Source organism: Triplophysa rosa, linkage group LG13 (genome assembly GCF_024868665.1).
Source record: "Triplophysa rosa linkage group LG13, Trosa_1v2, whole genome shotgun sequence".
NCBI classification, from domain to species: Eukaryota; Metazoa; Chordata; class Actinopteri; order Cypriniformes; family Nemacheilidae; genus Triplophysa; species Triplophysa rosa.
In genome coordinates this window covers 8,860,911-8,876,121 of record NC_079902.1, presented here as the reverse complement: position 1 = coordinate 8,876,121, position 15,211 = coordinate 8,860,911, and the positions used below count along the sequence as shown (strand labels likewise).

General features: G+C 36.0%; 1 protein-coding gene across 1 annotated transcript; it reads left to right on the top strand.

Moving 5' to 3' along the window:
- Window positions 1-3,352: 3,352 nt before the first annotated feature.
- emx3 (empty spiracles homeobox 3) lies at window positions 3,353-11,208 on the top strand. The gene is made up of 3 exons (XM_057349556.1): window positions 3,353-4,166; window positions 8,858-9,042; window positions 10,071-11,208. The coding sequence occupies exons 1-3, from the start codon at window positions 3,818-3,820 to the stop codon at window positions 10,236-10,238; spliced, it is 702 nt and encodes a 233-aa protein (XP_057205539.1). The 5' UTR covers window positions 3,353-3,817; the 3' UTR covers window positions 10,239-11,208.
- Window positions 11,209-15,211: the final 4,003 nt, after the last annotated feature.

The following is a 15,211-nucleotide window of genomic DNA, read 5'->3' as shown; positions in this document are numbered from 1 at the left end:
AAACGGTTGACCGTATTTATTGTTGTAGTCCGAATCTATGCTTACTTTCTTCTTTAAAAAAATCGTATTTTTTAATTTCTTCCTTAAAAAAACATTACTTATTAACTACTGATATTGTTCCCAGTAACTATAATGGATATCTTTGAGAAGCTTTCCAAATCTTTAACATTTTTAATAGTAGCCTATTAGGCCTATACCAGATTGTACGCATTATTTAACATTACACTAAAATGAAATTAACGGGACTGTTTATAAAAGTGCACAACTTTCACATGTTCTGAAGATGAAATAACTTAAACCAACGGAGCAGTCTTAGAATGTTAATTTAAGTTTGTAGTGGCAATCACATTGTAGAAGGTTATTTACAGATTGATTAGACATACAAGACTGTGCAGCCTCTGTACTTCGTGGCATTGTTAGGCCTATTTATTTTATATTGATAATCGTCCGAAAGCATACCGTGTAGACTATTCGCGTATTTTTATATGCCCTTGTGAGATTCTAAGTTTTACCCTGTGTCCTGTTCTTTGTGTTCAATACAAACATTATGTTATGTCCTGTTTATGCATTCTATGTGTTTCTATATACATATGCTTATGGTATATGCTTATCACGTAAAAGCGAAAACACATAATTTTGTTCGATAACAGTTTATTGTTTATATTGTTTAAATATTTTGTCGTGTTAATAACGACTATTATTTACCTTGGTGTATAATTGTATATTTAATTTCCTCTCTTTTAAGTAATAAACGTTCTGTCCATGTTGAAGCAACGCGACATAGGCTAATTGAAACGTAAATGTTTAAAAAATGTGAGAAATTAAGAAAAGTTTACAAGAACAGTTTACAGTTTAAGTGCTTTCATCATTTATCCACACTCACTTCCGTCAAACACAAATAGGCTATATTTTAAGAAACGTTTCGGTGTTTTGTGTCCACAGTGGAAGTCAATGGAGGGCAATGTTGTTTAACGTTTTCAAAATATCATCTTTTGTGTTCTGCAGAAGAAAATCATACAGGTTTTGAATGACATGAGGGTGAGTAAATGACGAAATCATTTTGGTGATTTATCGCATTAAGGATTATGCCTTATATAGACTATTATTAATAACGTTTGTCTAGAATGTTTTACATTAATTTCTTCCTTGAAACGAATTTGCAGACATTGATAATTATTTTGGTGCATTATGGAATAAAATCTGTCAAACCACAAGGTTGTCACAAATAGCTACAGAACAGTTTTTAAGCAGTCGAGACACTAGAGGGCGTTCTTTGTAAAGGCACGCCACTTCACATGCTTTTGTGGAGCCTTTATATTAACTATGTTTATTTGTAAACAGTGAATATGTATAAGTACATTACATGTTTTAGAACTAGCCTTGGAATTTTAATAAACATTATGCCTGACACGTGTAACAGGATGCCATGCAAACACCAATCTTAAAATGATTGCAGCTTAATATATTTTATATTAATATATACTAAAATGTATTATCTAGCCTACATTTAATTTGCCCATCAATATCAATTGAGTTTCACCGTAGTTGCCTTTTGGCGTATTAATTGGCGCATTTAGATTTTTTAAATTGTATCTAGCAATTTTTTTATGAACTCATGAACATGATTATTTTTCATCATTGATTGATGGTCATCCATTTCATTTACCCTCTCAAAATCAACTAATGACCAGTAAAATAACCAATCGTGGCTTCTCCGTTTTCAAAGAGGGTTTAACACCAGTTAGTTCCAGGCAGGGGAACAATAATCACATTTTAACTCGCCTTCACACCCAGAGTGCTTACAGAACTCCAACTGTTATAGCCTTTCAGCCGCGCACAATCTGCAATCAATTGCAAGAGGCAAAATTAATAGATGTTAATGGCCATTTGTATTTGAGGCAAAGGGGACAAAATTGGCCAGAGAAAGCTATTAATTATATGCAGAGGGACTGAGAAGGCAGGCACAAGAGGGCTGGAGACGGTCTGCTTTGGGGCTCAATGGGGTCTGTGCCCTGCGTGGTTCACATGGGTTTCCGCTGTGTGGATTGTGAAAGGCCTGAGCAGGGGGGCTTTTGTGTGGTTCCTGAGCCACGATTGTTCCTTCTGAAAAGGGTGACATCTGTCCGGGGTTTCCGAGACTCTGATCCACCCCATTAGTCTCCATCCTAGCTCAACAACTTATTACGTTTGTAACTGACAAATGAGACAAGGAGAGGCACTCGAGACATGTCAAGCCGCGAGATCAATGCCCCGTTCCCTTGATCTGTGTCTGCTTCATTAAGACACCTTCATAAACTCTTTAACTGAGATTCCCGTGTTCTCTTGTCGTGATGACGACTTTTCAATAAAACAAAAACCAGGATGCTTTTCCCTATATTACAGTCAGATTTTAAGCACAGGTGAAAGTGCTATATTCTCATCCAATTTCAATCAAACATATCTGCTCTCGGTAATAGCTTTAGCAAGCAATACCTTTTAATGAGCTTTATTGCGTTTATATTAAACAACAACACAACATCAACATTCTTATTAATAATAACAACAATAATAATAACATTATTATTATTATTATTATTATTAACAATAATAATTATAACAACAAAAAATAATAATGTAACGATTACAGTGGTTTTAACTGAACGGATTTATATACCTTTAATATTAGGAAAGTGCTTTATTGACTACAAGGTGTTAGAAACGTCAGAAACGTAATAACTAAATAAACGCATTAGCACTTTTTCACATCTTCTAAGTAGTAGGCTATCTTAAGACTATTTATAAACAAAAGAAATTGTGAATAATTAGTAGTAAAAACAAATATTAATTTCGAGATTCATTATAGATGTAACGAAAGTGATTCATTATAAATAATATATATATACGAATGATGCATCCGTTAAGTTACAATTCGGATGAATGAGAAAGTCCTCAAGCTAAACAAAACATATTTTGCAAAATGTACATTTATGAAACTCCTTCCTGCCCATGATTGGGTCAAATAACCTATGGACAAACCCAACAGTTTGGTTAAATTACCCTAGAAAGTTCGCTAGGGTTTAATCTTATTTGATATAATCATAGGTTAAAACAACTCATTAAAGAACATAATTAGACTAAAATAATAATATATTTAGTTTAATAACACATTAGATTTAATTTCCAAGCGTTACCTGTTATCATAATATTTAAGAAACATATAAAAAAATATTTTCAAACCTTATTTTCAAACCAATAATATCAGCTTGCTGTTTAAAAACAGAATTACTTCGCACAACACAAAATGGCTGTAATTTACTGTTAGCGCCTGTACATGTGCGCATGCGCACCACACCTCTCGCTCGGAGATCTGCGAGCAGGTATAGAAGTTGGCTCATGACAAGCCAAAAGCTGACGGATCATCGATCATAAGAGCTCGCAGCGCCGAAACTGATGCCCGCTTCATATACGAAACGGACCGCAGAGACACAGCTGACAGTTTATTAGGTTGATTCTGACAAGCATGAGAAGAACACCGAGTTAATTTCAGTAGGCTATAACTGCTATCACTCAAGCTTGTCCTGGAAACTGACAGAATCAGAACTCGTCTCTATTTCCAGCTTTGGATTTCCAACCCACGAGATTCACAGAGCAAAGGAACCTTATGAAGTTATGGATTGTGGAGGGACTATGGCAATGTAAGAATTGTTTTTTGTGGGGTTTTTAAACGTGGGTTCACCCCATCATCGGCTTCAGAGTGAATTCCCGCAGATCATCCGACCCTCACCTGTATAAGCATCCGTCTTTTTTATTTAACTGAGTATTTTCATAGCTGACCACAATGTTCCAGCACAACAAGAAGTGCTTCACGATTGAATCTCTCGTGGGCAAAGACGCAAATTCGTCAAGTGCTGCCGCGGATGAGCCCATCAGACCCACGGCTCTGAGATTTTCTGAATCCATCCATCCATCGCCCTTCGGGAGCTGCTTCCAGAACTCAGGCAGAACACTGTACAGCAGCAGCCCGGAGATGATGTTCACAGACCCGACCTCTCATTCCACCAACTCTGGCCTGTCTCTGCGGCATCTTCAGATTCCCACACAGCCTTTCTTCAGTCCTCATCAGAGGGACACCTTGAACTTCTACCCGTGGGTACTGAGGAACAGATATCTCGGACACCGATTCCAAGGTAAGCGACAGTTTGATGAACTCTTGTCAGTTTTGTTGGAAATGAGAGAAAAAAATATTGAAAATAATTCAGGCCTATAAAGTTCAGAAAAGATTGACAATTTAATGCGCCTTAACGTTTGGATAAAAACGAAAATATTCAACATATTTTAAGAACGGTTATTTATACGTGCAGTACGTAATTGCACATATTGTTTGTAAAATGTTGACGTAATAGTTTAAAATATTGTTAATGTGATGCGCACGGGACGCTCAGTTATTTTGTTTATTTTTGCTTATTTTTATTTTGTATTGCTTTTTTCGATTATTTACTTCGAATGATGCAAATTATACCGTGCAACAGAGATTTCTGTGTTATTAAAATTTAATTTAAGGCGTCAATTTTGATCTAAATAACCAAATAATAAACTCAAGCTGCAAAGACTTCTTAAATAAATATTATTATTAGGTAAGAAGGAAGGCTAATTGTTCTTGACCACAATCGTTCACATAATTGAAAAGCGGATTATTCAGTCACATTAAAACGGTTTTCATGTTTGCCTACATTTCTCAGTTGTTACTGTCCAGATGAATGAATGTACGTGATTCATCAATCAAATTATTTATGCGTTTGATATAAGATGATAATTGAGGCGACTTTACTGCTGCTTATTAATGAGTTTTCTTAATTTCACGTGACATTTACATTTTTAGAATTTAAAGATTTTTAAATTGTTCACAATTTGAATTGTAATATTTAAATGGTATGAAAATGTTATTTTTTTTACTTACAGAGGCTCTATATTTCTACACTATTATCAATTTAAATAAGCACGTGTACACAAAACATAATAAATTATATTACGTTATTATACATAATGTAGATAGGTTAAAATAATTATGATTACAGATTTAAAATCTGGGGATTTTATAGGGTGGTCAGTGTGCTACAGGCAACTTTCTCGTTTGTTTGCAAGTTTTTTTCATAGAGAACATGGCTGGTCAACTTTTAAAAATACGATAATGCAAACGTTTATGATAACGACATATTGTACATTTTATACAAAACAACAAGCATTTCCTTAATGTTAAAATGTAGCTGTAATAATAAACAAATTCATACTTTATATATACAACATTGTCAATCACATCATAACTACAACAAAAATGAAACGAAAAAATCCAGAATCCTTTAAAAAGTGTAATTGATATTTGGTGGCCCTATTTACCAGGCAATTTGTTAAAGCAGCATCAGTAACTCAGGCTGCTGTTGCTTATTAACTCATTGGAGGTCTGTGATGGGAAGCCCCGCCACATTAGGTGTGCATTTAGGGTGCTGAGCTGTACCACAGTCCTCGGGGGGCATTACGCAGGTAATTGGTGGAAGCCAGAGGTTGTTGTCACTATTACTCAGATCCGGGGTTCAGACAGAGCCTCTTTTGTTTACACACAGAACAGATCCACTCACTGAAGGTGTCCAATAACCTAGAAAACTACTGTTTAGACAAGACTAAAACAGAGGAGGGGATTGGGTGGGAAACGATCCCCTATCGAGTAGGGTGTCACTTTTTTGTCAGCGCTAATGTGTGCATGGGTTTTAACTCTTAGCAGTTCCTGAATGGGAAAGAGATGTGTCCCCGTCCTCAGATCTGTCATGCGGGACAAGGTAAACAGGATCCCAGAGCGGCCTGCTGTTGTACATGAGCAGAGTTTTGTGTTTTGGGTGCGTTAAACAGATTACGGTGCTGGTAAAAACAGGAGCGAGAGGTCAGACAGTCTGAATCAGACGTCATTGTGCTAATGCACAAGGTGACAATAAAAAACAGTGAGGTTCCGCATATATCTGGGTGTCATTGCACTTTTGCCGTTTTCCCTTTTTTGAGGCCTTATTTTAAATCAGCCTAATATTTCATTTTGTTGAGTCATGCAGAAATAAATAATCATCTTCAGATATAAGAGGCAGCGTGACGGAGTGCATTCAGTCTGTAGAAGAGACCAAAGGGTGCAGTGTCTTTATTTCCCACTACAGATCACCCATCTCCCTGCTTCTAATGAGAACTGCACTGACAAGACCAAGCTTGTTTGTGCCAAGGGAATGGTAGTAAAGCTGATCTGGGTGCCATCTGGTTCCCTTTTCCTCACGTCGGGGGATTTCTTGACTTGGATAGGCCAGTGTGTGTTGGAGTCCAAACCCCCGGAGGGTCTCCCGGCTCTTCAGGAGGCTCGAGTCTCCATCAATGTTCTGGCCTGCTAGTCTGATCCACCACCTCTCGAGAGAGACACGGAGGTGATGCGACACATGGTGATGATGCCAGACCGAGAGTACGGCTGCAGAGCTGAGCGCTCCAAAATAAGATCTTGATCTTTTTTCTTAGGCGGAATGAAGTCGAAGTTTTTAACCATTAACGGTGAGGTCGTTTTTGGTTGGTTTGGCGCTCAGTGCACCTTGAGAAAGGTTTAAGGAGTGCTTTTCAACACCTTCGAGTTGCGTCCAAGTCATTATTTACATTCTTCCACCCATTGTTTTTGCCTCTGGTTGTTCAAAGCGTTTTCAGCACGCCAGCTGAAAGCAGTTGTCAATGACAGTCCCATGACAGAAAATATGCACCTTTTACTAAAATGGAAGTAAAGAGCGTGCTTTATTGGGACCATTGAGAAGTCTGTTATTGAAGGCTTTTACCAGAGTAACCCATACCCACAAACACATTCAGTGTTGAGGTTGGACACAAACGTTTGTCTTTTTCACATTAGGAAGTGAAGAAATCCAAGTCTGATGACGACGTATTATGAAGCACGGCTTCTGTGTGATGGCTTCATACTCTTCTGAAAGGAGTTAGTTCTTCAAAGCTATTGTCTGCAGATGAAGGGTTGGTTTCAGAGTTTTTAAAAGAGACTTTAAGTCCAAGCAGCCTCATTCTAATCCTCTTTTCATCTTCTGGTGATGCCATTAGTGATCCTTTGTGTTGGGAATTGGTACATCATCGTGTTTCCTTTGAAGATCAGTGTTAACATTTGAATGGGTTCTTGTGAACTGAACTTTTATTGGTTGCAATCTGGTAGGCAATCTAAATTTGTGGTTGGATGATTTATTATCATTATGTCTGAAAGTATTCCTGGATGACTGAATTTATTAAGTTGTATTAAAAATGTTAGTTTGTAACCATTAACACTGGCAGTCTGGGCATCTTTAAGGCCCAAATTTGGACATGAACCATGCAGCCACATTCATAAATTCAGACAGTTGATGCTGTGAAAACATGTCGTTATTGAGACAAACATCTATTGGAAGGGGTTTGCATGTTACTTATGTACATTTGCGGTTGCACACCTGATGCGAACGTTGACACATTTTGGTTAGCTTTCATTGACAAAAGATCATGGTCTGTCACTTCTGCGCGCTGTACAATCCACCCTGTAACCGCTGCGAAAGAACATTTTGTTTATACGTGATTGCGGTCATCTTCTTTCTGAATTTCCTTTCAAGCATGGCTCGCCAAACACTGCAGTGGTCACGTAAATTACACATCCATTTGTTTATGAAAAATGTTTTTATCGTTACGTCTGTTTGCAATAAACGGCAAATGTATTCTTCCGTGCAGATGTCGTCTGTGGTGAAGCAAAGATCACGCTTGCCCCAAAACCGATAAAGACAAAATTTTACTATTGCCGCACGTTGAATAAAATCAGACCAAATGTTGGGGATTTAGATTTGCTTAACTGACAATTAATATATTCATCTCAATTGTTTTGTGCCCTCGACCTTGGATGTTTATCTATGATTCAAGAGCAATATGTCAAAGCCTTGTATTTGTATGAAAATCAGCATAATGCCACATATGGGGACTTTTCCCCAAAAGACTTTTCTTTGAATGCACAGAAAGCTTCAGTTGGTCTGAATGATGCGGTGTGAACGCACTTCACATCACTCGTGTATGAAACCGACGTGGAATTATTCAAATCAACTCATGTGGCTCTCAATTAGGACACGCAATCCTGCTTGGATGGATGTGAGTGCTAAAAAATAAATATGAATGCTTATGAATATACAGCCACAAAGAAATTAAAAGACCATTCCAAATTTTCATTTAATCAACATTTCTAGATGTATTGTGGTCATTCCAGTCAAGTGTCGGTTGAATTTCAACAAAATCAAACCTCAGGAGTGACAAAGTCATCCAACAGCAATGTGAAAGACTGACAGCATGACAAGACACATGAAAACTGTGATAAAAAAAGGTTATCACACATTTTTTTTTACTTTTCCCAAATTCATGTACAAATATAACTGTTGTATTGCTTAAAAGTGAATATGAACTCGTTTTCTTTGCCGTATTTGAGTCTGAAAAAATACACTGCATCTTATCTGTTATTTTGACCCGTTTCTCCAGTTTTCATTTTCTGCAAATAAATGCAAATAGAAACAATATTTTTATTTAAACAATTTGGTAAAAATATTGTTAGTAGTTCACAGAATGAAACAAAAATTATCGTCTTACCTAAACACATACAAAATAGTACATTTTAAAATGAGAAAAAATATTTTGAAATGGTCTCCTAATTTTTCCCGTGGCTGTATTTGGAAATATGTAATAGTAATAGTTGCCATAGGATAGTGATACACTGATCAATATATTTTACATTCTTTATAAAATCTTGTAAATGTGTTTTTGTTATCTCATTCTGCCTCACTAACTTCTTCCTCCTCCTCTCCAGGTGAGGACAGTAGCCCAGAAAACCTGCTGCTACACGGGCCGTTCTCCCGCAAGCCTAAGCGCATCCGTACGGCCTTCTCCCCATCGCAGTTGCTACGGCTGGAACATGCCTTTGAGAAGAATCATTACGTGGTGGGTGCCGAGCGGAAGCAGCTGGCCAACGGGCTGTGCCTGACAGAAACACAGGTAAGGAGCCAGAGGCGTCAGGGTCACTCCCTGCGGCTGCATTCCACCACACTGAGCTCGCTGACACTGCGGGATGTGAGCACACATATGCTCATCTAGGCCTCTGACATAGTTTCCTCATAGGACGGAAGTCATTTGTCACGCATCGCCTTGGGATAGACCAGATAAATACTGTACGTTCAGCATGCGTTTATTGGTTTATTTCACAATCGGCTTTGCATACGTGTTCAGGATTGTTAAGCTTGAGCAATAGCTGTTGTGACATACCGTGGGGTCCATGAAGTATGAGAAGTCTCGTTTGAACGTTATGATGTAAAAGACATAACAAAAATATAACGCACAGTTTCTGGGTTGGTAGTTAAATAAGAAAGCTACCACTGAAGTGTATGCTGGAACGTTCTCAAATCACGGTGGGGTAAAGTGGATAAGGTTTTGCACATGCCAACTTGAGTGTGTGTTGTCATTAAAGAAAAAAAAGAAATTCTGAGACTGATTTTATTTATATAGATCATCTTTTTACAATTTTCAAACATCATTTTAAGGGAAAATAATTAGTATAAAATTAGAACTTAAATAACGGTCTTTTGAACCCCATTGTATATACAATAACAACTGATGATTTAAGACTATATAAACACCTAAGTACATTTTTCTACAGCTATTTTTAAGCTATTATTTAACACACTGTTTTGTCTTTATCAGGCTGATGTAATAACACTATGTTGTAACACCTGGTAGCACTGCACAGATTATAAAAACGTATTTTCTTCACCACATTAAGAGATCACATCAATTAATGGGTTTAAAATATAGTAAAATATTAATCAGAAGAATTTGAGAGACATGCTTTCCAACTTTTTTGAAAAGTTCTATAATTCATTTTTCTCAGCTTATGGTTTGTTTTGTTTTTTAAGCAGAAATATACTGCATAAACACGCACAATGAAGTTAACTTTTTCTTTGACTGCACTGTTTTGCTGTGGATGAGCTGTTAAACTAAAACAGTGTTTCTGTTTTGCTCTTGTTAAGGTGAAGGTCTGGTTCCAAAACAGAAGAACCAAGCACAAGAGACAGAAGCTGGAGGAAGAGTCGCCAGATTCTCAGCAGAAAAGAAAAGGCAATCAGCATGTGAGTCGCTGGCGAGTAGCCACTCAGCAGGGCAGCCACGAGGACATAGACGTCATTTCTGAAGACTGATATCATAGCTGTTATGTTGGGTAATAAACCATCGATCGTGATGGTGGATCTCTGCAACTCATAAAAACACATTTCTTGAACTTGACTTGTAAACTAAGGAAATGAGTCAGAACTATGCAGTCGGCTAACCGTGACTTCTGATCATGCACAACAGAACAAACCAACGGCTGAACTGCTATTAAAGACTTGATTGTAAGACTTCTGTATGCAATACACAAGGACCTCTTCATTTGGATCTCATTCCATCTCAGAGCAGTGAAGACATTTTTCTACCTTTTTTGAATTGTCATCTTGCCAGTTACTATCAGTCAAAACATTTCTATCATATTGTAGTATGTTGGGTGATACAAATAATAGTAAATAAAAACACCACTAGATGTTTTTTAATAGCAGATTGGTAAAGATTTTCACAGACCACTATGACTAACAATGACAGGTCAGTCCAGTAATTGAAATATCACTAATTTAAGTAAAACTCAAGGTGGTTAAAAACCTCACGGTCAGATAGGTTTGTCTTTTTAGAGTATCACTAGTGCAGTTTAACATTTGAAATGGTTCTATTTATTCTGAATGAACATACTTTTCTATGCATTTGAGCTCCAAACCCAAAATTTTATTTTGTGTTTTACATATGGGTTAAAGCTTACGTCACTGAAGATTTACCATGCTGTTTTGTGTGAACACAATTTTTCTTCCCTTGTTTTATAATATTGATATCACAATGGCTCTTGAATATCAGCGAGCTAGAGAAACTAGAAATATTTTCTTTCTACACTCACATGACTGAGAAAAGAGAAAATCACTGCAGTCTAACCTCTAAGACCCAGAATGGTTTGTAGCACTTCATAGCAGATTGTTTGTTTTTTGGGTTTTCTTTAAGGTGGTAAGCACTGTAATCTCATCTGTTTGCCTTCATTGTTCACTAATTTTGTTGTGTGTTTAACTTTTTTCTGCAAACTGTTAGATAATAAAAAACTTTAACTAAATAATTCTTTGGACTATTTTTATTGTGTGTCTTTGCGTAGCATTTTTTGTATAGAGCATTTTAGAAACAGGAACAATAATATGATTTTATTCAGAACAGGTGCTTATTGAGGCGTGAATGGTGTTTTAGGGCAAGTTAGAACAGAAACGGAAAGCTATCATTAGTCAGAAATCGGTCCAATAATTGAATAGCTACATTCTCACAAAACCTCTAACAACTAAATACAAACATCAACGTTTTTGGATGTAGTGTGCAAACTAGGGCTGTGCAAAAATATCGATACATGTTATCGCAATTTTTTTTTTTTTCGATAGTGTATCGTGATACCTCTACTATCGATCATTTTTTAAAAATCATGTCATACATACGGCCAAAAGTAAGTGGAAGCGAGCATGGCGACAAAATATAAGAACGCTTGGAGCTCTCAGAGCTGATGTGTGGGTGTGCTTTGGTTTTCAAAATAAGTCATGGAGTAATGAGTTATATAAAATAATGCTGTTTGTAAGCTTCGCAAGTCATGACACAAGTCACTTGGCTACTGCAGTGCATTAGACAAAAAGTTTATTAAGAAAAGTAACAATGACAATTATTGTGCTTTCACGGATGTGACGCCAGCGCATTTACAGCACGGATGAACCAGAAGTTTTATACTGCCCATGTTCTAACTGTAATGCACCACAACTACCTTTTACATTTTCTATTTAAAGTATTGCAATATATCGCAAATGTGTGTCGTATCAAAATACATAGCAATATATTGTATCGTGACCCATCTATCGTGATATGTATCGTATCGGGAGGCACTTGCCAATACACAGCCCTAGTGCAAACCCTATCACACCACAACCAATTATAAACAAAACAATATCACTTTTTTGGAGCGGTCACCATAACATTTGAAAATATTTTTTGCCAGAGTTCCTTGTTTGTTCACTTATCTGCAAACTCTACCACATTGTAAAAACATTATGTATATAACGTCTATTTACATATCAGTCTTCAGAAGTTTCAAACTGTAAAAATTAACCAATGTAGCCTTTGTATTGTAATTTACACCTGTTAATCCTCAAGGCCCACACTGATATAAATATATTAAATACGCAACATTCCATCACCTTATTACACACAGACATTAATACATAGCCTCATTATCGGTCGATATGCATATAAACTGTGAAAGATAATGTAGGAACAAACTATTCATACACGCTTAAATCGAAGGAAAGAATCTCCAGGAAACAACACTTCTGAAATACAAAAACACACACATGTATGCCGCAACACTTTAGAGAAATATAATAGGCTTAATTTAAACTGAAACACCCACCACATGAAAAACACAACTCTCTCACAGACTTCTAGCATAAACAAGAGTGTTTCTGTTGTTTCAGACAGGCTTGTATTTAGATCAGTTTTCAGTTGCATGCTTTTACATTGAACAGAGTAGTTATTGTTAAGGTTTAAATGCAAATCGCCAGCACACCAGCATGTACATATGACACTATGTTTATCAAGCAGAGACGTGTCCAGTGTACAAAATCTAAAATGCAATCGAAATGAAAACAAAAATGATGGTGAATTACTTCTAACGAATTATGTGCGAGTAGCCAAACTACACAATGTAACATAACCTCTGAAGTCACAGTGTTTGTGTATGTAAAATATCCACCCTCGGCCTGTATGAACAGTGAAAGTTGGTACGTTATCTAAGCTAAACACATAAGATGAAGTTCGAGATAACTGAAAGCGTGGCAAAGCCGTGTTGATTAAACACAGATATGACGCAACATTCAATTACATGGACCTACAACCCAGTATACACCTTAATGAAAAATTAGCCATATTAAGTGTACAATTATTTCTATTGACATATTGCTTCCATCAAGAAAGCAAGTTGGTATCACAGTTTAATATGTTTAATAAGCGAAAAATCATTGATTCGATCTAAGAATATCTCATTTCTTTAAACAAATGCTCATTAATCTCATGAGGGCTATGTTACTTACAAATATTTCCGACTAGCTACCTGCCCCCATGTTGTTGCCATGGATATGAAGAGGTGTAAACAAAAGAACAGATGGTTGAAAGCAAGTAGGTGTAGAGAGCAGTCTGTGATGTTTCCCAACTATGTTAAGTGAAATAATTAATCTAACTTGCAGTAATTTGATCTGGATCGGTGCCAGGAGTGAAGCGCTCCACTGATTTCTTTTGCTTTACTTACTCAAAACTATTACTTTAGCTGTTGCTAATTACTGTGACTAAGTAACTTCATTTCTTAAATTTTTATTTAATTTGAAAATGGTAAAAGTATTAAATTTAAAATTATTAAAAGTTATTCAAGTTTACCAAGCTTGTAGGGTTCTCCCTGTAGATTTTGAATCATTCAGCATGAACCATGAAGAGTTCATTCGTTTTTAAGATTTTCAAAAATCGTGCATTCCCACTAATATCATTTAAACTGTAGTTGGGTTGTTTTGATTAAGTAAAAACAAAACAAAACAAACAAACAAACAAAATATATATATATATACAGTGTATATACTGTATATATATATTACGGCTGTCAAACGATTAATTGCGATTAATCACATCCAGAATAAAAGTTTGTGTTTACATATACAGTAATATATGTCTGTGTACTGTGCATATTCATTTTGTAATTATGAACACATACACATACATGGATATATTCGAGAGAAATATAAAATAAAAAAATTAATAAACATTTTTATATTTTCAATGGTTGGTATATATAAATAAATACATCTAAATATTTCCTATTTTTTAAACATGTATATGTTTTTGGGTTTATTTTGGATGCAATTATTCGCAATTAATCATTTGACATTCAAATAACACAAGAAAAACTTGATAAATTAACTCTTTATATATAAAATAACTTCAGTACATAAATAATGAGTATGAATGATCTATATAATATATAATATCTATACATTTACAGCAGTTTTGTTGACTTTTCTGCTTCTGTTCAGCTGTTAATAATCACAAACATTTAACAAATACTAACAAATGAATAAAAAAAACATATCCACATATATCACTCTTTTTAAAAAGTCGACTTTTTTAAATCGAATTTCTGCTTGTATGTTTTGTGTGAGATTTGCTTGAACATCATTTAATGATTAATGTCATTGTCAAAACTTAAAATTTTAATACGTTTACTTTGGTGCTTGGTTGGTGGAAATTATGGAAATGACGATCTCCGTGGGTTAAAAAAAACGATTGGTTGCCTATCTTTCTATCGGTGACTCATTTGCCTCATTTGTGGCCGAATCAACTGCAGCTATTACCATGTGTTTAGAGAGTGAGAACATACAGTACCTTAGTCAGCCTATAAACAGTGTCACTCTTTAATGGTGTATGTGCTTTAATCACAAGCATTCATAAAATCATCTGAATAACCATGCAAGTGGTAAACATGTTGCTATTAGTATATGACTTGTCGTGATTACGAGAGCAATGAAAATAAATGGTGTATTTAGCATATTTATTTAGCAACCCTAAGATAGGTTCGGCAACCTAACTTAATGATTCATTACTTAGCCGAAGGGATATGATGGACAAAGGACTTATAAAAATGTGTGTCCTTGCTTATGGGCTATCATTTGATGACAGGATAGTAATTTGGTATGCGGGTGGGTATGATGGAACTGGAGATGTTTCAACTTGAGATGGAGGAAGTCTAAATTTGAGTTTATTGTGCAATGTAGAGTAGAAAGGGCCTTGCCTTCTGCCTACGGACAATGTCTCAGACAGGTGCTAATTTATAACTTGCCTGCAACCCAACGTCAACGCATGATTGAGATGGAAATGGTTTCTTGTGAGGGATGAGACTAGATCTGTTGCTATCTGTCGACTTCTTTCTTTCTTTCTTCTAACTTTTTTGGTGGGATAGATTTGCTGCGTAAAAGTGCTACGTCTGATGATACCATGACAAGAAGCCGTGTGATTTACAACCCAAATGATA

Excerpts from the sequence above, each read along its gene's own strand:
- emx3 (XM_057349556.1), top strand. The coding sequence starts at position 3,818 with ATGTTCCAGCACAACAAGAAGTGCTTCACGATTGAATCTCTCGTGGGC. Across the intron at positions 4,167-8,857 it reads TCTCGGACACCGATTCCAAG|GTGAGGACAGTAGCCCAGAA; the intron begins GTAAGCGACAGT and ends CCTCCTCTCCAG. Across the intron at positions 9,043-10,070 it reads TGTGCCTGACAGAAACACAG|GTGAAGGTCTGGTTCCAAAA; the intron begins GTAAGGAGCCAG and ends GCTCTTGTTAAG.